Below are 21,678 nucleotides of genomic sequence, written 5' to 3'. Positions count from 1 at the left end.
TTTTTTGCTGGAAAAGCGTGCCAGGCCCGGGTAGAGTTTCAGACAGGCGGAGGCGGAGCATAGCCCTTCGCTGAGACCATCCAAGGTTCAGACTCCAGAGAGATGTCTTCGAGGTGTTGTTGTTAGCGGATGAACTTTCTTCAGGTGTTCTTTGTATCCATTGAAGTGCACGCCACGCTATAACTAGCTTAATTCCTCAAATCATTGTCTGACTTGTCAAAGAGCCGCAGAGGCATGTTTCTGCTACTTCAGTGTAAGTTTAACTTTTTTCTTCATCAAAAGATTCTGACTATTCTTGCATCCATAACAATGGGATCGATTCATGGGCTACAGAAAACGACTACCAAAGTAGGCAATGACAGACAATTACATGTGGCCTTTAAATAGGTTATCTATAGACCTACAGTATTCTTACTGTATGGTGAGGGGCATTATTATTTGGAGTATGGAAACAATAGTTTGACCTACTTTTGGCTCCTTTGTGTGTGTGTAGAAATCAAATGGGAAATGCTGAAACATCTTTTTGCTTCATTGTTTACAAGAAACATTGGCCTATGCATCATGTCTCTTGTGATAGTGTGTATGCGTGTGTGTGAGAGTGTGTTTGTGTATGTGTGTGTGTGTGTGTGTGTGTGTGTGAGAGAGAGAGAGAGAGAGAGAGTGTGTGTGTTTGTGTAAGAGTATGCGTGTGTGCGCGCGCGTGCAAGAGTGTGTGTGTGTGTGTTTTATTGCTTGAGCCCAATGTGTTTTGAGTTAACTGCGGTCAGTGTGGATGTGTGAGTCAGCACAAACCCAGCAGCTCGTCGTTATACTGTGTCAGTAACGAGTCTTTCACCATCAGTGAGCTGTTTAGTCAGCGTGATGAGGAGGTGGGGAGTACTGTACCACTCCAACACAAGTCATACAGCAACATGTTTGTGCTGGCTAGTCAGGAACTTGTCTTGATTAGGAATAGTGCTTCTTGAAGTTGAGGTGAAAATGTGAAGGTCTTTTGTCATAATTAGCCTCTCGTCTTTTTCTCCTTGTGGCCATGCTGCCGTCAGGACATGCAGCAGATGGTTGGAATGGAGACCAGCTTGGCTCGATAACAGCAGCACCCATGACCCCTGAGGGGTTGAGACTGGGACGAGCCCAGCACTGTAAATACAGCACAGCCTGAGGCCTGAGCGCTGTGTTCTGATTCAGGCCTGAGCGCTGTGTTCTGATTCAGGCCTGAGCGTTGTGTTCTGATTCAGGCCTGAGCGTTGTGTTCTGATTCAGGCCTGAGCGCTGTGTTCTGATTCAGGCCTGAGCGTTGTGTTCTGATTCAGGCCTGAGCGCTGTGTTCTGATTCAGGCCTGAGCGTTGTGTTCTGATTCAGGCCTGAGCGCTCTGTTCTGATTCAGGCCTGAGCGTTGTGTTCTGATTCAGGCCTGAGCGCTGTGTTCTGATTCCAGACAGAAGTGTCAACAGAGGTTATCCGAGACAGGATGTGCTTCTTGAGCAAAGAGCGTCTGAATGTCCTCTTGTGCGTTTAGCTGAATCAGCATCTTGGCAGAGTTTCTAGTTCTGATACCCGTTGGAGCACACAGTCACTAATTGGACATTTAGTCAGCCCTAATGACCTCATTTAAATATCTGATTCTGGGCTTTGCCCGTTCGCTGCGCCATAGGACTGCTAAACGTGGCTCTTCTTAAACTGCTAATGTTTCAGCCTGATGCAACCTGTGCCGTCGTGGCATGCTGTGTGTGTGTGTGTGCGTGTGTGCGTGCGTGCGTGCGTGCGTGCGTAATAGCTCTTTCTCTGTGTGCCCATGCTTGTTTGTGAGCGCACATTGCGTCCCACCCACTGGCTGCTGTGGGTAATGCATCGTGCTATCAGTAATTGGCCGTTTAATCGGCCCTAATTACCTAATTAATAAATTGGGCCCTGTCATCATTTGCTCAGGACCCCTGCCGGTACCCGTGCCAAATATGAACGCTGTCAGGCTGATGGTGATTGAGCAAAATGGAGATACAGAAACTGAGATAGAGACAGAGATACAGAGTTAGATATTGTACACTGAATAAAATAAATACAAAAGTAAATGAATAATAAACAAACAAGAAAACATGATGCATGTGACAAGTGGGCTCAAAACAATACTTTCTTCAGGTACGTAGGTGTTGGGAGACCATCCTCCTGAAATGGCCCAAACAAACCAAGGCATCTAGTTTCAGCTTTCATGAACGTGAAACTAGCATCTTAAAGCTGCAATAACAAGATTTTTTTTCTTCACATTTTGTCAAAACTAATTAAAACCACCTGGCATCAGATTGTTTCATTGAGCCATAGTGCCCCAATAGCATCCAACTATAATGACTCCCTCCTACCAGTGTTGTTATTCCAGCATAATACAGTATATGTACATATACGTTTTAGGCCATTCGTTTGTAAACAAGCCTCTCTACTGCCTTCTAGCAGTAGAAAATCGATTATTGCTGCTTTAAGGATAGTGTGGCTTAGTTAGTGAGGGGGTGAGTGACTTACAATCAGTTACATTACATACAGTACATGTTACAGAAGTTAAATTACTGATCCATGTGATTTCATAGCCTGGTTTCAGGATAATTCACTAGCAGGTCGTTAAATCCTCAGTCCTAATTCAGCCTCCTGAGGCAGACTGTGTCTGAGAGTAAGTCTGCATGGGAGACAGGGGGAGAAAATTACAGGCTATGGGACACTTTTGTTTTTTGTTGGGACAGAATAGCTGATCCTCTCCCCGTTCCATTTCCCGCCACAGTTTTCCAGCGCGGGCTCGGCTGCGCTGTGTCAGATGGGCTGTGTCAGCAGATGAGCAGGCATGCAGGCACGCAGAAGCTTCTATTGATCATAGATGTGTCATTTCCTCAGCCTATGTTCATCATATTGCTGTTTTTCTCAGTTTTTAAATTGTCAGCCCAAAACACACCGGTGAGTCAGTATGAAACCGAGACACGACGGCGGCGGAATGCAAGATGGAGGATGACTACTACTGCACGAGCCCTTCCAACTAATACACACCACGTTTACGCGTGAGCTGGACCTGCTAACAGACGAGCCGACGGAGCATGACTGAGAAAGAGAGATCACCAAAACACCTGGCTTTCCTGGAGAAATGTCAGCTCTAGCCCAGGGCTGTAGGGCTTAGGTAAACTCCACTGGGAGCGATGCCCATTCTGCTTGGATTCCTGTATCACACCCACATCTGGCCTCTGCTTATGCGTGTTCATATGAAGCAAAACAAATATCAAACATTGGTTTATGAGCGTCTCAGTCGTGCCAGGCCTCCTCCGCGGGGCCGGTCCGTGCCCACTCCCCCGGGTCAGAACCAGGGGCTCGGTGGGGGCCCACTCCCCCGGGTCAGAACCAGGGGCTCGGTGGGGGCCCACTCCCCCGGGTCAGAACCAGGGGCTCGGTTTGGGCCCACTCCCCCGGGTCAGAACCAGGGGCTCGGTGGGGGCCCACTCCCCCGGGTCAGAACCAGGGGCTCGGTGGGGGCCCACTCCCCCGGGTCAGAACCAGGGGCTCGGTGGGGGGGGAGGGTGAATGGACTCTGTGTGTGCCTGGGCCCTGTGCCTCTCTCCTGGCCCTTAGGTAAACAGCAGACGGGAGAGCACTCAGGGAAAATCTGGGTTGGAACTAGCCGACTACTCGCTGCAGGTCCCCCGTCCTCTGGAGAACAGAGCGTCTGAAAACAGCGGCTAGCGGATCACGTTAGGCAGGCGGACTGCGTTATGTTCAGTATCTGTTCCTCTTCCGTGGTCCTGTTTTTGTATTTTCTTTTTTCTCCACATCTTTCCACGGGCCTCTCTTCTACTCTCTCCTCTGTCCATGTGGTCTCTCTTCTCATCTCTCCTCTGTCCATGTGGTCTCTCTTCTCCTATCTCCTCTGTCCATGTGGTCTCTCTTCTCCTCTCTCCTCTGTCCATGTGGTCTCTCTTCTCCTCTCTCCTTTGTCCATGTGGTCTCTCTTCTCATCTCTCCTCTGTCCATGTGGTCTCTCTTCTCCTCTCTCCTCTCTCCATGTGGTCTCTCTTCTCCTCTGTCCATGTGGTCTCTCTTTTCCTCTCTCCTTTGTCCATGTGGTCTCTCTTTTCCTCTCTCCTCTGTCCATGTGGTCTCTCTTCTCCTCTCTCCTCTCTCCATGTGGTCTCTCTGTGGCCGGTGAGAGAAACAGCTGGACTATCAACAGCGTTGTTTACTCCAAGTGTCAACACTGAGGTCAGTTCAGGACTGGGCCAACCTCCCTGGACTCAGATATACAGTCATAATACACATATATTCTCCTTGAATCTCTACCTCTTTGATTTGCGGTACGATTCTAAATACTAATGTATATTTGGAGATGAAAAGATAGAGGGACATTTTGGGGGGATACTACTATGACTCATCGTAACAGTCACTGCTATCACCACCAGTCTGATAGTCAGCAGCACATTCATGTGTGCTTGTTTGTGTTTCAGTCCTTCTGGCTGCCTGGCTGTGGTCCTCTGGTAAGAAACATGCTTCTTTTACTGCACATTTCAAATATTTTCTCACAATGGATAACTGTTCTGTCCTAGATACTCCCTGAATGCTGTTTCGTCCCCCCCTCTGTGTATGTGTGTGTGTGCGTGTGTGTGTGTGTGTGTGTGTGTGTGGTACCAGCGTGGGCCCAGACCAGCAGCAGGCTCGGGGTGGTGGTGGAGGCTAAGAACCTGACGCTGCCCGCGGGCTCACGGGCCGTGCTGCCCTGTCATAGCCCGCGCATGGTCTGGACACGCGACCGCCTGAAGGACCGCCAGCGCGTGGTCCACTGGGACCTGGTCCGCTCCACGCCCGAGTACTCGGTGGAACGTATCCTGGACATGTCTCCCGGTGGCGGCGAGAGGGTCTACAACAGCTTCAACAAGGGCCGCGTCACCATCCCCGGCTCGGCCTTCAGCGACGGCAACTTCTCCCTGGTCATCAACAGTAAGACCCCCTCCTCCACATCCCTGTCTAACCTCTGACCTCCGTATCGGGTTTGTATCTGACGTTGTGTGAATGTTATCCCCATGTCGGTTGTTTCGCCCCTCAGACGTGGGATCGATGGACCGAGGTGTTTACACGTGCAACCTGCATCACCACTACTGCCAGATCCACCAGTCCATCAAAATACAGCTCAACGTCACCAAGTCAGGTGTGCCTTCCTACCCTCTCTACTCCCCATTTCAAACTGCTCTTGTTGGGCGCCGTAGTATTTTTGGCCCGTCTCAGAGGACAGATGTGCGAAATGTGTGTAAGGGACAAACAAAACCGCCTTTGTGCGTGAGTCCCGGTGTCCAGCCAATATTCGCTCCCCAAAGCCCCCCCATTTCCTGTAGCGCTCTCAGCCTACCTTCCCCTCCCAACCCAACCAGCACCCTCCTCCATTAGTAGTGATGTAGTCTGTGTTCCTCGGCCGGTGACGCTGTCCCATGTGCCTCCCTGACCTCCGCAGCCCGCAAGGAGAGGCGTTTCTGGGACGGGGAGAAGTCTGTGTTCGTGGTGCTGCTGGGCAGCTCAGTGGCGCTGCCCTGCGTGAACCGCCGCGCCCTGTGGAGGGAGGGGCTCCAGGAGGACCAGCAGCAGGTGGCCCACTGGGACTTCCAGCCCCCCGGGGTGCGGCCCGACGGCGCCGACCGCCTGGTGGACCTTTACGCGTCGGGGGAGAAGCGCGAGTACGGGCCCCTGTTCCCCCGGAGCAAGATGAGCGTGGCGGAGGACGCCTTCTCCGTGGGGGATTTCTCCCTGACCATCGCCGACCTGCGGCCGCTGGACAGGGGCCTGTACTCCTGCCACCTGCACCACCACTACTGCGGCCTGCACGAGAGACGCATGTTCAGGCTGACCGTGGGGCCGCCCCTGACCCCCGTGGAGCCGCCCCTGACCCCGGTGGAGCCGCCCCTGACCCCCGTGGGGCCGCCCCTGACCCCGGGGTCACCCCCCGTCATCCCCGTGGCCCCCCGCACACTCCCCAATGATGAGCCCAAAAAAGGTAAGATGCTCTACACACACACACACACATACATACAGTACATACAGTATACTGATGTTTTCACAGTACATTAGATTAAGTTACAATACTGCATAAGACTCAAGTCAGTTTAACATTCTCAACTAGAGACTGAGGACATTCGTCCAGGCTAAAGACATTCGTCCAGGTTTGAGTCAGTCTCTAGACGCTGCGCTCAACTAGAGACTGAGGACATTCGTCCAGGTTTTGTCGCTAAAAGTGGGTGGAAACAATTGATTGAGAGATTGAAAAAAACCTGCATTGCAGAACCAATCCAACGTCTTTAGGGAGGACATAATTTTAGGGAGGACAACATTGTTTCCAGACTTTGGAAAGCGGAGATCTCCAAAGTCTGGCTTGGCGAAACTAATACTGTATCTACTGTAGGTTAACCGTTTCTGTCCTGGGAAACCGTCTGCTGTTCTCTCTTAGTGAACGGAAATCTCTCTCTGTTTTGAGCATCTTCTGAGAGGCTGTGTGAGAACATCATTCCTGGGCTGTCGGGATTCATGGTTCATATTTATGGTTCATATTAATGGTTCATATATATGGTTCATATTTATAGTTCATATTTATAGTTCATATATATGGTTCATACGTATGGTTCATATTTATGGTTCATATTTATAGTTTATATTAATGGTTCATATATATGGTTCATATTTATAGTTCATATTTATAGTTCATATTTATGGTTCATACGTATGGTTCATATTTATGGTTCATATTTATAGTTCATATTAATGGTTTATATATATGGTTCATATTTATAGGCATTTCTGGTCAGTTAAATCAAGGCTTCATGTCACCAGATCCTCCCTCAACGTTATCGCTGACGTCTCAGCATAGGGAGGAGATCAGGAGGGAAGAAAGAAAGAAAGAAAGGGAATAAAGAAAGAAAGAAAGAAAGAAAGAAAGAAAGAAAGAAAGAAAGAAAGAAAGAGAAAGAAAGAAAGAAAAAAAGTTGTAGCTAAGATAGTTTGGGTGCTGAATATAAGTCAGAAGAAAGAGTGTGTTTTGGATCATGGCTGCTTCTGACAGACAAAATGGGCGCTAATGAGCCTGAAAGGAAGTGCTCTCATTTTCTTGGAGATAATTTTACATTTTTTCCCGCAGTTTCCAGCAGGCGGACAGTTTGCCTCTGCTGACTGAGCCAATAAGGCAGGAGGTTAGGGAATGCACGGCTGCTATAGTCAGGATATTTTCGTGTCTCGTTTTGCGCGTCTGTTTTTCCAGACTGTCATCCGTCAGCGTCACTAGACTGTATATGTAACTGTCTGTCCCCACACACTGGTCTCTCCTCTGCTTTCTCCTGGTCTCTTTGGTTCAGAGGCTTGTTTATCGGCAGACAGAGGAAGTGTGCTACATCTGTTCAGCATCTGGGCCTGCTCTGACATGAAAGAGAGCAGTGGGTGAGGGTGGAGACAGGGCCGGGGGGGCGGAGCACTGGTATGTGCTACATTTTTTAAGCTTTCCCTGTTTCCACCTGGATCTATGCCGTCCTGTCCCAGTTCTCCAGTTTATCTCTGCTAGGAGTTCTGCTGACCTCCATTCGCTGGCCCCGTTTTCTCTGTTAGATGCAGACAGGTCTTATCCGCGCCGAACAGACCTCGACAATCAGCCGCAATTTACACAAGCCATTAGAGCCTTTTACCGTAACGCTGTAATCATTCATGGCCAGTCTCAGCCGCAGCCTCAGGTGTTTCTGTGTAACTGGACGGCCTGAATAAGTCATCGACAGAGTAAAAAAGAGTTGAGCAGAAACGGTCATTTCCCCGGGGGAGATGAAGATGCTTTCTGTCAGCTCACCGGTTTGCAAATTAATCCCATCCAGCCGCGCTAAAACCGCCCAGCGTAACGGCCGCACGGCGCGCCAGACAGCGCCGAACACGGACGCTCCCGTCTCATCCATCAAGGGAATGGAAATGGGCGCCAGCTGGGAACCCCGGCCGTCTCTAACCGCTCTCTAGTGGCAGCCACCTTGGACATGACATTGCACTTTCATGTATATTAAGTACAGTCAACATTGACAGGTGATAATTACTCACTCGGTCGCCAATTACTGTACACTTGATTATCCCAGGAGTGAGTTGAGTTGGTTGGGTCGGGCTGGGAGTGGTCTGAGCCCAGCTCATGTGTTCTGTTCTAATGGAAGCCAGAGCTGTGGTTTTACGGGTGCTGGGGTCGGGGCGTGGAAGCATCCTCCTCAGCGTTAAAACAGGCCTCCGCCAAGTAGATAATGATCATCATTTGAGGTTGCTCTTGCCAGGTGTGCAAAAGTGTGTTAAGACCCCGGGCAGATTGAAGGGTTGGGTAGGGTATCCCCTCCAGTGTTGACAGAGGGGTGTACAGTGTAGGTATCTATTATGGCGTAAAGGATTTAGCCAGTCCCAGTCGGTGGCAAAGCACCTGGGTCTCTCTCAGGAGAGGGAGGAGGGAGCTAATGAAGTCGTTGCGTGCCAAGTGTGCTTATCTGTAATTGCTGGTGTTTTATTACCCCTGCATTTCGCTAATCCCTCTCTCTTTCTCCAGCCAGTCGTTGTTTTCATAGCTAGGGAGCTGGCAGAAACCATGTTTGTCTCGGAGAGTATTGCAGAAGGGCGATCCGACTGGAAGAGTTCAGAGACAGACAGACAGGGCGTCAGGGATTCATTTTCCAGATGTGCAAAAAAAAACGTCTGTGTTCTGTGGACTTCTGTGTTTATGAAAGAAGTAAATAAGTGGAAATGTTCTTGAGTCAGGCAGGCTGACCACATAGAGCTCCGCCCCTCTTCGCCGCTCCGCTCCCTTCCTCCCTTCTCCTCTACCAGGAGAAAAAACAAACTAGCAGCTGCATGTCATCAGGTCTGGAAGTTATTACCAATGTCATTAAACCCCTGCTCCTCCCTCTCTCTGTCTCTCTCTCCCTCCCTCCCTCTCTTCCTCCCTCTCTTCCTCCCTCTGTCTCCCTCTCTCCCCTTCCCTCTCTCCCTCCCTCTGTCCCTCCCTCTCTCTCTCTCCCTCTCTCTCCCTCTCTCCCCCTCTCTATCTCCCTCTCTCTCTCCCTCCCTCTCTTCCTCCCTCTGTCTCCCTCTCTCCCCTTCCCTCTCTCCCTCCCTCGGTCCCTCCCTCTCTCCCCCTCTCTCTCCCCCTCTCTCTTCCCCTCCCTCTCTCCCTTCCTCCATTGCTGCCTCTCAGAGAAGAAACATAAAAAAGAAATAGGGGCAGGACATTGGATAAACTGTTCTTGACATAGTGCTTTAATAAATCCTGTGTAATAATAAAGGGTAGTATTTCAACATGTTATGAGACTTTTATTCCTCTTGAGTGTAACAGCTTTGTGCACAAGGTTACCTACGGGACCGTTTTCTTCCCTTGCACTGTCCTGTCATTTGCACTGTCCTGTCTTGTCCTTGCACCTTGTCTATTGTTGTCTATGTAGTGTTACATCTACAGTCCAATTCCTCCTATGTGTGAAAACCTACCTGGCTAAATAAACTTGATTCTCATTCTGATTCTACCCCATGTGGATAGAGAAGTGCTATTGGACCAGTGATGTCATTGAGTGACCTATATCTACTTCCAGGTCACGATGAGGTGGAGAAGAAGGAGGTCATGGTGGACAGACCTCGGGTGGTGAACGTCATCCTCCCAGAACACCGGGGCCACTTCTTCCAGCAGCTCGGCTACATCCTGGCAACCTTCCTACTGCTGGCCTTCATCGTCACTGCCGTGATAGTGCTCACCCGACGACACAGAAAGAGAGGTACAGTGTGTGAGTGTCCGTCGCGTCTCTAATAAGGTGTCTGCACACTGCCCCGACCAACGCCAACCAACACCAGCGTTGGATTGGTGGGCCATGTTTGTTGGTGACTGTTGGTGTCGGTGGGATGGACTTTGCAGCTGAATTTTAAGCTGAACTTCCAACATTCTAACAAAGAAACTGCCAACTTTAGAATGTTGGGTGTTGGGAGTTTTTTTGTTTTTTTTTTACCTTTATTTCCTCAGGCAAGTTGAGTTAGTTGGCGTTGGTTGGGGCAGGGTGCAGTCACCTATACATGTAATGAACTTACCCATGCAATGTGGTTAATCATTTCATATTTGAATCACTTGGATATATATATATATATATATATATATATATATATATAAATATATATATATATATTATATATATATATATATATATGTATATATGTATATATGTATAATATTTAAATGTTGAAATGTGTATTTCTGTGTTATTCCAGGGCTGGAGTATGACATGCACAGATCTGAACGGTGAGAAACAGCTCTGTTCATGATTGACGGTTCACACTAGCCACTAGTTCATCATCTCAACATCACTCACCACTGCCCAGAGAATAAGCATGACTTACTGTGAGCTCAACCACTTAACATCTCCCGTCCTTCACCGCTGAACAGGGGTCAGGTGACCAGAGGCGGTGACATATCGCTGCAAACCACCGAGCTGAAGACCTGCAACCAGGCGCATCTGAATTCAGGTACAATAGGGCCCAGTGCTTCTGGAGCAAAGGCCTCGTACTGCAGCTTCACACACAGCTTCAAGAGTACCACTACACAGGATCATGCTGTGGTTGTTATGACTTGTCCAGATGTGTTGACCGACCGTTTTCATCTCGCTTTCCACAGAGTACAAAAATAACCTACTGAAGGAGAGAGCTGATATGTCCAGAGACTGCAATAAAGGTTTGTCTGTGTGGCATGAAGAGGTTCTAGAGTCGTCCATGAATGACTTACAGAATAGTGATGTCCATTCAAATACTGCAGCTTGTGATTCTGTTTGTTTTGTCCATTCTACTACCGGGACTACTACTACTATTGGGGTGGCTCAGGAGGTAGGCTAGCAGGTTGTCCAATGATCGTAGGGTCGGCGGTTCGAATTCCAGCTCCTCCTGTCTACATGTCGAAGTGTCTTTGGGCAAAGACACTGAACCCCAAATTGCTCCCAATGAGCAGGACACCTTGCATGGCAGCTGCCACCATTGGTGTGTGAATGTGTGTGTGAAAGGGTGAATGAGAGGCCATTGTAAAGCACTTTGGATAAAATCGCTATATAAGTGCAGTCCATTTACCATACCTCTCTCTCCCTCTCCCTCCCTCTCTCTCTCTCTCTCTCTCTCTCTCTCTCTCTCTCTAGACGTGGATGGAAAGTTGTGGAAGTGAGCTCAGTGCTGGGATGCCGCTGGCTGGTCCAGGGCAGGTAGACAGAAAGCCAGGGCAGGTACACAGGAAGTGGAGAAGAACGATGGACACCAGGAAGGAGAATTTGAAGACACTAGATACTCTGTCACCCCGCTTTTATGTTTTGACTTTTTAAATCTATTTTGGTCTCCGGGTAGACAGTGTAGTATGTATTCCGATCTGCTGTTAATTCAAAATGTATTTGACTGCTTCTGGACTGCTTTAAACAGGCATATGTTGAGGTAATGTCAGGTGTATTCTGTCACACAATACAAATAATGTACTTCCATGCCCGCTATGTAATACAACATCTCTATCACTGTATGACTTCCTTTCAGTGTTGAAAGTTTGTTTTATTATCAGAATGCATGACTTGTTTATAAAAATATGTTGTAAAACTGTAATTTTCAGTGTATGGAATTCAGAGCTCAGCAAGCTCACAGCCCTATTGAGTATGTTTATTGAACTATTTACATTTTGCACAAACCTTGCTGTAATGAAAAAATGACATTCACCATGTATTGTTAATTGATATTTTTCTTGAATTTAGAACTAATTGACCATGGATCATGTATAAAGGCTAAATCAACTCAGGAAATAAAGCCTTGAATGGAATAAAGTCCAGACTTGTGTGTTTTTTGGGAAATGTACTCTTCTGTTTATATGTCTGTATTCCTATATATATGAGTGTTTATTTGTGTAATGTAGGCCTACACAGTAACTAAATTTTCCTCACTGCTATTGTGCAGTCAAAAAACAAACAAACTGCGAAGCAAATGTTGAGTTTCCTGTTGGCCTAGTTTGGGGTCTTTGACTCACTCAAATAGCCCAGCTGAGACGAATGTCTCTACATAAAAATAGTACAATCTATAGTCTCTTTTATAACCGAGTTTGATTTTATAATCACCTCATCAACACCAAACCACACTAATATTGGGAGAATGCAAGTATAACATCAGAGGCTGTCAGCATGAAGCACTCCAGAAAGTTGGGGTGGTGTTTTGTTTTCAGAACTCCTAACTTCCTAGGGGCTCTCAAGAAGTACCACACCCCCACCTGCTGGCGCCACTGCATTTCACTGCAGCCCACAACTTGTCTTCTTGGAGGGAGGAGTTTGTGTGTGTGGTGTGTGTGTATGTGTCTGTGTGTGTGTGTGTCGTTATATTATACCTCCATGGTGTGTGTAGGCCTATGTGAGGGGGGGGGGTCTACTATTTTTTCTAAGAAAATCATCCACTAAGAGGTCATTAGATCAATTTTGTCATCTGCCCCTAATAATCTTTTGTGTGTCACTGTCACATCCCATAATTAGTAGGCTATAGCCCCATCACACCACTAGATGACAGCACTGTCCAACAAATTACTAGGAAAATAGAAATACAGTATTCCAAACTCAATATCGCAAGGATGTGGACCGTCCCTTCCTGTTTTAGTGCCGAGAGAGCCACCGTAGCGAGACACATTGGAGCAGGAATACAGTCACTTATAACGCGATTATGCCTGGATTTTTGCTCAATTTACCAAATGCCAGGTTATTTATTTTCCAACGTGAGGTATACAGTTATATTTATTAATGTTGTCACGGTAACTGTAATCTCATTTCGTAGATAGTTAATAACATATTTATTATTGCGCTGCAACCCTTGTTCCTTTCTGTGTCAATGATTGTCCTACCCTTACTCTCATGGCGGAGACTAAGATAATATACCACATTGACGAGGAGGAGACTCCTTATTTAGTCAAACTATCCGTTCCTCCTGAAAAAGTAACTTTAGCCGATTTCAAAAATGTCCTCAACAATCGTCCAGTCAATAGCTACAAATTCTTCTTCAAATCCATGGACCAGGATTTTGGGTAAGTGGCCACTATACGGATGCGTTTTCTGCTTGCAGTGTTGTTATTTTTTGTGATAAATGTTGCCCAACCCTAATGTGGTTAGCAAAACTGATATCGTAGCGTGTGTCTTTATGAAACAACACAGATCGTAACATTGTAACATGCAGGCAGAAGTGTGTCATGCCTGATCTCATGCTTGGCACCTGTTCATTGTATGTAGTGCGCATTGGGGTACGGTACCGAATTCTTTGAAGTTCAGACTGTGACATCAACATCCCTTCACCGTTCTCTCCCGTTGGAGCTGCTTGGTCGCCTATTCTATTCAACACAGTACGTCAAATGTAGCCTGTGGCAGGATGTCATGTAACATTCTTAACATGATACGATGACAAAGCGTCCACATATTTGTGGCGTAGGCTACAAGTTCAGAATCGATCAGCAATTGATGCTTGTCGGGAAGGTTTTACATACGCCTTTCACGAGTTCTTTGAGGTAACAATGAAATGGAAATGATCTTTTTCATCTGAAGAAAATTGTTTACATGTAAAGAAATGGACAATGCTTACGGATGAATCACAGTCACGGCATTGCTTACGTTTTGTTTAAGCCCATTTATGCTACATAATTGCAAAATGTTGACAAATATAGGCTACATGTTAAGCATGTTAGATTTGATAGAAGCATAATAATCGATCCAATAGGCTTTCTACTCAGTTGGATTGAATTGTCACAGCAGGGAAGCTGCATCTCTCTCTTTACTCGCACAGGCACGCGCGCGCGCACACACACACACACACACACACACACACACACACACACACACGCACGCACACACACACACACACACACACACACACACACACACACACACACACACACACACACAAAGGTAGATCGGATATCTATCCTCATGATAATATTATGGTATTATGTTATTACAATATAATCACAGTGGTGTTATTACAATATAATCACAGTGGTGTCACAGGGACTATCCAATCCACTGTCCGTTGCTGGATTGTTGTCGGTTGCTTGCCGTCTCCTTGCGACTGCAGGCCGCGGCTCAGCTGAAACAGCCCGAGTAGAAACATGGCTGCCCGGGAGACAGGCGCTCCCTGAGAGCACCGGAGCACCGCGGACCGACGGCCTGCCGAGAGCTGGCAAACTGCGAGAGCATTTCGTGATCTTGACATTATGTCCAGTTAGTCTGAACAATCGCCCAACGTCCAGAATGATCGTTTGTAGCCTATATTTAATTGGACAAATAAAGGACATTTTGTTTACAAATGTGCTTTCACAGCTCCGCTATTGTCCTGTGAATGGACAGAGGAAACCAGAAGGCTGTAGAGTAGCCTAGCCTGCCATAGGCTAGCTGACCTATGGGTTGTTCTTTTTATTGATCGAGAATCACTTTGGACAAATTGACATTTAAATCATCGCTCAGACCGCTGGACACCACTCGTTATTATAGGCTAATCAGGGATGACGTTTATTGAAGAGAAATCTGTCAGTCCATGGGAATATGAAATACTGTACTGACTACATGACCATATTGTTATTATGTAAATGATGATAGGAATATTGAGCTGGTGCAAATAAAACTTATTCTTATAACTCTCTCTCTCTCTCTCTCTCTTTCCCTCTCATACATACATGCACAGGCACATACATGCATACCTATCTGCATTATATATAAATAGCCTGGAATTTGTTAATAATTTTTTTGTCCTTAGACGGCTTGTATGCATTTCCCGCAGTCTGTGACTTTCAGTGTCATCACTCACCTCTCTCTCTCTCTCTCTCTCTCTCTCTCTCTCTCTCTCTCTCTCTCTCTCCCCATGCAGACAGCTCTATGGAGATGGTAATAGAGTGTTGTTGTGGTCGTGTTAATAATGAGTGTCTGACCCCCTTTTCTCCGCCTGCTCCCCCCACACCTGCAGGCAGGATAGACACCTCCCAACGGTTCTGGGTTAGAGGTCAGCCTGTATTAGGCTCCTGTGGAGGTGACAGATTCTGTCTCACTTACGAAGGCCAACATTAATATTGGAATCACACACAACTAACACACACACACACACACACACACACACACACACACACACACACACACACACACACACACACACACACACACACACACACACACACACTCTGTCTCTCTTTCTCTCTCTTGCCCTTTTTCAAGTTAGTCATATTGTTGCCGTTGGCCCCGAGACCTCAGTGGATGTGACCGAGTACTTTATTTATCTGATGTCCAGATGATTCCCGTAGCAAGCCTGTCCCTGTGATTCAGCGTGGACGTGGCTTAGTAACACCGCTGTGAGAGGGGAACGGCAGCAGGGAGAGACGTCATACTGTACATTCCCAGCAGTCTCTGACCTTGTGGGGGGAGATTTTTTTTTTTTTTTTACCGGTAGGACAGCAGGTTCAGCTCTGCTGTGCGGTGGGGGGCGTCCATAGCGGTGCCTGTCTGCTTCCCTTCCCAGCGCAGGCCCACGGCAGGCCGCGGGACCCAGGGCCTCAGGTGATCGACAGGCAGATTACAGAAACAAATACACGGCGTGTTTGTTCTTTTAAAGGTGGACTTGGACGCGGAGCCGTGGCCTGGTGGGGCTGCTGGCCGTGACATGGACCCCAGTGTGACTGGCGGCCATGTTTGAATGAAGGTTGTTGTGTACAGTGCGTCACCAATGTTGCTGTATGTTGATAACATCTTGTGAGATGGAAATCAGTGTCTTTGTCGGGTTGTTTTGGTTCGCTCTGCCGTATCTATACGTCTCAGGAAGGAAGGGCGATCAGCCCTGATATAGAACCAAACCCGGGAGATTCTATTGGCTCAGTATACGGCAGCGAACCAGACAAAGACGGACAGAAAGAGAGACGCGCTTTGAGGTGCCGTAGCCAAGGCTACCGTGGCGCACGGCGCAGATACAGACAGCGAGGAGAGACCGGGGGAATTAGCCGGGGAAAAATAAGACTCCTTCTCAGAGGAGAGAGGCATTAAATGGCTCGCAGTTACAGACAGCGTTTGATATGGAAATGAACAGTCAACGCAGGGTCTTCTGTAGTAGCCCCCCTGCTGTGAAGGAGGGAGCAGCTCCTCGCCATACTCGAATGCTCAACTAGATCTGTGCTGTTTATGTCCGAGATTTAACGATAGACCACATGATTTTTATGTTTGTCCCCCCCCAGAAATGCATTTACTCTGGCTCGGTTGATTACGACTTGGTTTTAGTGCTTATAACCTTGTAATATTTGATTGTTCCTGTCATTGTGTAGCTTACTGGAGGATATGAACATGGGGTTGTTCCATTAAATGACACACTAATGTTAGAAAGGAAAAAAATGCTAAGGATGACAGACTTCCTGAATGTGGAGGAACGGTGGCATATTCATATCACAGAAAATTCTGTGGTCTTCATCTTCAAAAATTCTGTGGCGTCCATTTCCCTTTCCTGCTCTCTGGTCACTGGTCACTGGTCAGTGGGCTGGACTCTTAACTAGCTCTCCTCTGTGTCTCAGGGCATAAATAAACGTCTGTAATCCAGCCTATCTCCGCCATATACCCCACCACATCGAGGCCCGCCAGTACAATATGCGGAAATCACCCTCTAAATCTCGTCTTTATCCTGTGAAATCTGTTAAGGCTCTTTTAAGCTGCCAGCTTTAAGACAGGATGACTGTGATAGGAGCCGGGGCACGAGCCTCTCGTCAACCCCGTGACCCAGCTACTGCTGGTGTGTGTGTGTGTATGTGTGTGTGTGTGGACATGGCAAAGCATGGTAACAAACGCATGCCCCACCTGCATTCAGATAGAATGGATGCGTTCTAGCTAGGCTGTGCTCTGACGACCTTGTGTGTTTTCCCTGGACGTGAATGTGGATTCCTTTGGATTTGATGCTTTTAACAGGGAGGGACAGGTCGCCTATGAGTCGCGTTGGATGCGGTTCATCAACCAAAAGCCTTAAACAAGATTCACGACCACTAATGGACCAAGATACTGTACAGTAGTGAGTGTGTCATGTTAAGCATCAATAAAAAAAAATCCTAACCGTGATTTCTGTGAGTCTCAAGACAATCGGCAGTATTTGTTTGTATTCACCACTCCTACATCCGCACAAGTCACCTTACAGCCGGTCATGTGACCTGAGAGAGAGGATGCAAACACTTCCTACCTTACGAGCGAGCCGACTCGCCCCCCCCGGTCCACCCCTCCCCCCCGCCCCAGACTGCCCTGCCCCTTCCCCTGTGAGGGGGAACAGAGGCCGTAACGTTCAGCTCCGGCCGCAAGACGTTGCGTTATCTCTGTGTGTCCACCACTCCCTCGTCCACGGCAGCGTTCCCAACACTAGCCCCCCACGGCCTGCTGGGAAGTCATGTGAGGAGGATCTTCTGCTCTGGAGAAGGCCTGGAGGGGAAAAGTCGTAAATCTGGGGGAGCAGCGCTGTCAGAGCTCACCGGGTTCAATCTTCACAGAGTTTCCTATACTCGTCCTCAAGACTCAAGTTCAGTCTGTCTCTCTCTCTCTCTCTCTCTCTCTCTATCTCTCTCTCTCTCTCTCTTTTCTGTCTCTCTCTCATTCTTTTTCTTTTCTCGTGTTCAGATCGCAAACGATTGCAGACATTATAGATTCCCATTCAGTTTCAGGCATTCTTGCTCCGTTGTTGCAAAGTAACAAAAGACCGACAAGTAGACAAATCTCCTGCTGTCCAGACAGATAGATACACACACAGTAGAGACGTCTGTCTGTCTGTCTGTCTGTCTGTCTGTCTGTCCGTCTGTCTATTCTGTCTGCCTGTCTGTTTATCTGTCCGTCTGTCTGTCAGTCCATCCATCTGTCTGTCTATTCTGTCTGTCTGTCAGCCTGTCTGCCTGTCTATTCTGTCAGCCTGTCTGTCTGTCTACCTGTCTGTCTGTCTATTCTGTCTGTCTGTCTGTCTGTCTGTCTGTCTACCTGCCTGTCTGTCTGTCTGTCTGTCTGTCTGTCCGTCCATCTGTCTGTCTGTCTGTCTGTCTGTCTGTCCGTCCATCTGTCTGTCTATTCTGTCTGTCTGTCTGTCTGTCCATCCCAGTCTGTCCCCAGGGCAGGTCAGATCTATGTGAGAGGAGTCCAGCAGGTGTAGTTCACTCTCTTACTGCTGAACTGTGTCTTGGGGGGGTTGGGGGGGTCGAAGGGTAACTGGGAGGTATTTCTGTAGGGAATTTACAGCACAGGACATACACACTGAGAGAGGCTCACGCACTCCATCCATCACCCTATTAATAAACACCCCGGAGCCCCGACACCCCGTCACCTCAGCCCCTCCCCCTTCTTCACGCCAACCTCGTCTTTGTCGCATCGTTAAGATTCTGGGAGATCTGGTCGTCTCATTATTCTAACAATGGATACGGTCATCACCGTGACCAAGGAGACGTGAATACCAGGAAGGAGCCCTGTCTACACCGTCGGGATGAGGATATCCGATCCGACGGAGGCGTTCCCTGATAATGGCGATCACGGTTGAGGATCCAGTAGCGAACCCCATACTCCTCCCTCACGTGGGCAACTTTACCACGCGTGCAAACTGACCACCGCACACGCAGGTGCGCGTCCAGGCTGCACCAATACACCGCTGGTGGGGGGACGTCCTTGTCCTTGTCCTTGTCCTTGGCCGCGTTCTGCGCCGCTGTGATCATGATGCCGCGGTGCTCAGTGCGACCGGAGGGCCGTGAAGGATGACGGATGAGGCCGGCTCTCGCCGAGGCACCGAGGGAGGGGGCCTCCAGGAAGCGCGAAAACCGAGTGGAAAATCCACCTTATTTAAGCAGGAAACTGCAGCACTTCAGCGAACGCTGGATTGTATGTAGGACCGATGTGTAAACTGACGTTGTCTCCCTTCTCCCTCCCTCCCTCTCTCCCTCCCTTCTCCCTCCCTCTCCCTCTCTTCTCCCTCCCTCCCTCTCTCCCTCCCTGTCTTTCTCTCAGGGTCGTCAAAGAGGAGATTTCCGACGACAACGCCAAGCTGCCTTGCTTCAACGGGAGAGTGGTGTCCTGGGTGAGTTAGTGTGATGGATGGCGTGTCTCTCTGGCTTCACCGCACCCCCCCCCCCCCCCCCCCCCTCTTCCTCACACACACCCCCGACCCCCTATATCCCCTGGCCCCGGGCCCCCGCTGGCCTGCTGGCTCCTGACCCCCTATATCCCCTGGCCCCTGCTGGCCGGCTGGCTCCTGTCCCCTGACTGCCGGCCTGGCCTGCTGGCTCAGCGTTAGCTAAAGATACCTGGAGCGTTCCACCACCGACATGTAATACAGCTGGAGAGATCATGATATCACGCCTCCTCCTCCTCCTCCTCCTCCTCCTCCACGCAGTCCGACTCCAGCACTCTTAATAAACGCTGCATTAGCTCCGCTGTGGAGCCGCAGAGTGCATTTTACCAGGGGGGAGCCTGGCCGTGAGTAGGCGGTCAACTAGGCCACGTATGCATAATGGCAGGCAACACTGGCCTGCCTTGAACCCTTCTACGAGCTATGTATAGACTCCTTTTAGGAGCTATATGTATATATGTACAGTATATATGTATAGATAGATAGATAGATAGATAGATAGATAGATAGATAGATAGATAGATAGTGTAACACACCACACCATATACTGTATATATAATCTAAGGAGAGTTTATGATGATTTAAATGGCACATGGTGCTTGACGCATGTTAGTGTAACATGGCCAGTCAGTTATATAGAGAGAAATATCACCCATGGAGCACCAGGACACACGAGAGCGCCGAAGTACAAAGCCACGCCATGCGTGAGCTGAACATGACCTACTGTCCAACCCCTTCACGCTCACACACAGCCCGGTAGAGGAAATACGCCAGTGTTGCGGTAGTCCTAACGTTGTGATTTGTGTGGCTCTTCTGGTCAGCGGTTTGCCGCTATGGCGATGGCGTGTTCTCTGATTCTTGTTATGGCGGTGGAGATGCAGCGGTTCCTACATGGACCGTTTTAACATAAGCCTTTGTGTTCGGCCTCGGGCGAGAGAGAGCGCCCCGCTCGGCTGTGCTCTCTCTGGGACTCCAGCTGGTCATGCGTACAGTGCTACAGTAACCCACCCGTCAGCCCAGTAGCCCACCCGTCAGCCCAGTAGCCCACCCGTCAGCCCAGTAGCCCACCCGTCAGTCCAGTGACCCACCCGTCAGCCCAGTAGCCCACTCGTCAGTCCAGTAGCCCACTCGTCAGCCCAGTAGCCCACCCGTCAGTCCAGTAGCCCACCCGTCAGTCCAGTAGCCCACCCGTCAGTCCACCCGTCAGCCCAGTAGCCCACCCGTCAGCCCAGTAGCCTTTATGCTTTTTTAACTAAAGTTTAAACTTTCTCTCTCTCTCTCTCTCTCTCTCTCTCTCTCTCTCTGTCTCTGTCTCTGTCTGTCTCTCTCTCTCTCTCTCTCTCTCTCTCTCTCTCAGCTGGTCCTAGCAGAGAGCTCCCACTCGGACGGAGGGTCTCAGTGCACAGAGAGCCACCCAGAGCTGCCCCCCCCCCTGGAGAGAACAGGGGGCATCGGGGACTCACGGCCCCCCTCCTTCCAGTAAGTACCCTGTACCGCACGACTGCATTATATCCAGCAAATAGACTGGACGATTCACACATGATTTACACACATGATTTCAAAGTACACACACACACACACACACACACACACACACACACACACACACACACACACACATACACACACACACACACACACACACACATACACACACACACCCACGAACAGTGGTGCACTGGGTGACCTTTTTACATTAACTTAAGCCATGTGGGCTGAGTGTGAATTTGGAGAGCTCTTCAGAGAGACACATCCCACACAGGAGCCAAACACACATAGGAATCTTGTGTGTGTGTGTGTGTGTGTGTGTGTGTTACACCTGTGATGTGTTTGCTAGCATCCCCAATACACCTGATGTTGTTTTAGTTGATACCAGTCACAAGGAGGTCTTGATTGTAGGCTGTGTTCTCGATCTATACATGGACCAAGTTACTAGAAATTATAACCAACTTTGGGTACAGATGTAAATTCTGCATACTCAGGCCTTGTAAGTATACCTGGAATGGTCTGAACATTGCTGGCATGAGAAATAGCAAAGACAAACAATTTGGTAAATACTGTTCTGTTTGGGCTGTCATAGGCAGCTCAGCCGTGCGGAGGAGCAGGTGACATGTGTATCCTTAGGTGCTCTTCAATTGTCGAGCCCTATTATATTTGATTCCCTGCTGTTGTAATATAATTTGTGGAATCAAATATAGTTTTCAAATGTATGCGTATGTGAGTGTGTGTGTGTGTGTGTGTGTGTGTGTGCTTGTGTGTCTTTGTGTGTGTGTGTGTGTGTGTGTGTGTGTGCTTGTGTGTCTTTGTGTGTGTGTGTGTGTGTGTGTGTGTGTGCATACTATACCATATGTGAGAGTGTGCGTGTGTTTGTTTGTCTTTGTGTGTGTGTGTGTGTGTGTGTGTGTGTGTGTGTGCATGTGTGTGTAACTCTAGCTCATTGCTGCTGTATTAAAGTGGTTGTCTGGTCGCACACACACTCACACACTCCCAGAGCCACACACACACACACACACACACACACACACACACACACACACACACACACACTCCCAGCG

The 21,678-nt window shown here is 48.6% G+C and overlaps 2 protein-coding genes across 3 annotated transcripts in view; both read left to right on the top strand.

The window, feature by feature from the left end:
• Positions 1 to 150: 150 nt before the first annotated feature.
• On the top strand, positions 151 to 11,677 carry mxra8b (matrix-remodelling associated 8b). Its single transcript, XM_084461816.1, has 10 exons — positions 151 to 253; positions 4,465 to 4,494; positions 4,649 to 4,954; positions 5,061 to 5,162; positions 5,463 to 5,917; positions 9,603 to 9,762; positions 10,247 to 10,277; positions 10,422 to 10,501; positions 10,650 to 10,706; positions 11,158 to 11,677. Exons 1-10 carry the CDS (start codon positions 235 to 237, stop codon positions 11,181 to 11,183), a joined length of 1,266 nt encoding a protein of 421 aa, XP_084317942.1. The 5' UTR covers positions 151 to 234; the 3' UTR covers positions 11,184 to 11,677.
• Positions 11,678 to 12,661: 984 nt separating this feature from the next.
• The window catches only part of LOC311307632 (segment polarity protein dishevelled homolog DVL-1-like), a 40,497-nt gene continuing 31,480 nt past the window's right edge, over positions 12,662 to 21,678 (top strand). For both annotated transcript variants that reach the window (XM_084436463.1, XM_084436464.1), the window contains exons 1-3: positions 12,662 to 13,055; positions 19,003 to 19,072; positions 20,481 to 20,602. In XM_084436463.1, the coding sequence (XP_084292589.1) occupies positions 12,886 to 13,055; positions 19,003 to 19,072; positions 20,481 to 20,602 (362 nt within the window). In that variant the 5' untranslated portion in view covers positions 12,662 to 12,885. The remainder of the gene's footprint in view (positions 13,056 to 19,002; positions 19,073 to 20,480; positions 20,603 to 21,678) is intronic.

The sequence above is a fragment of the Borostomias antarcticus genome, assembly GCF_949987555.1.
Source record: "Borostomias antarcticus genome assembly, chromosome: 3".
In the NCBI taxonomy this organism is placed as follows: domain Eukaryota; kingdom Metazoa; phylum Chordata; class Actinopteri; order Stomiiformes; family Stomiidae; genus Borostomias; species Borostomias antarcticus.
Note: the sequence above shows the minus strand (reverse complement) of the source record. Positions and strands in the feature narration are given on the sequence as shown.

What these genes read in the sequence shown, in the direction of transcription:
- mxra8b (XM_084461816.1), top strand. An exon ending in CCGACGACACAGAAAGAGAG is followed by an intron (nt 9,763 to 10,246) that starts GTACAGTGTGTG and finishes GTGTTATTCCAG; the next exon opens with GGCTGGAGTATGACATGCAC. An exon ending in GTCCAGAGACTGCAATAAAG is followed by an intron (nt 10,707 to 11,157) that starts GTTTGTCTGTGT and finishes CTCTCTCTCTAG; the next exon opens with ACGTGGATGGAAAGTTGTGG.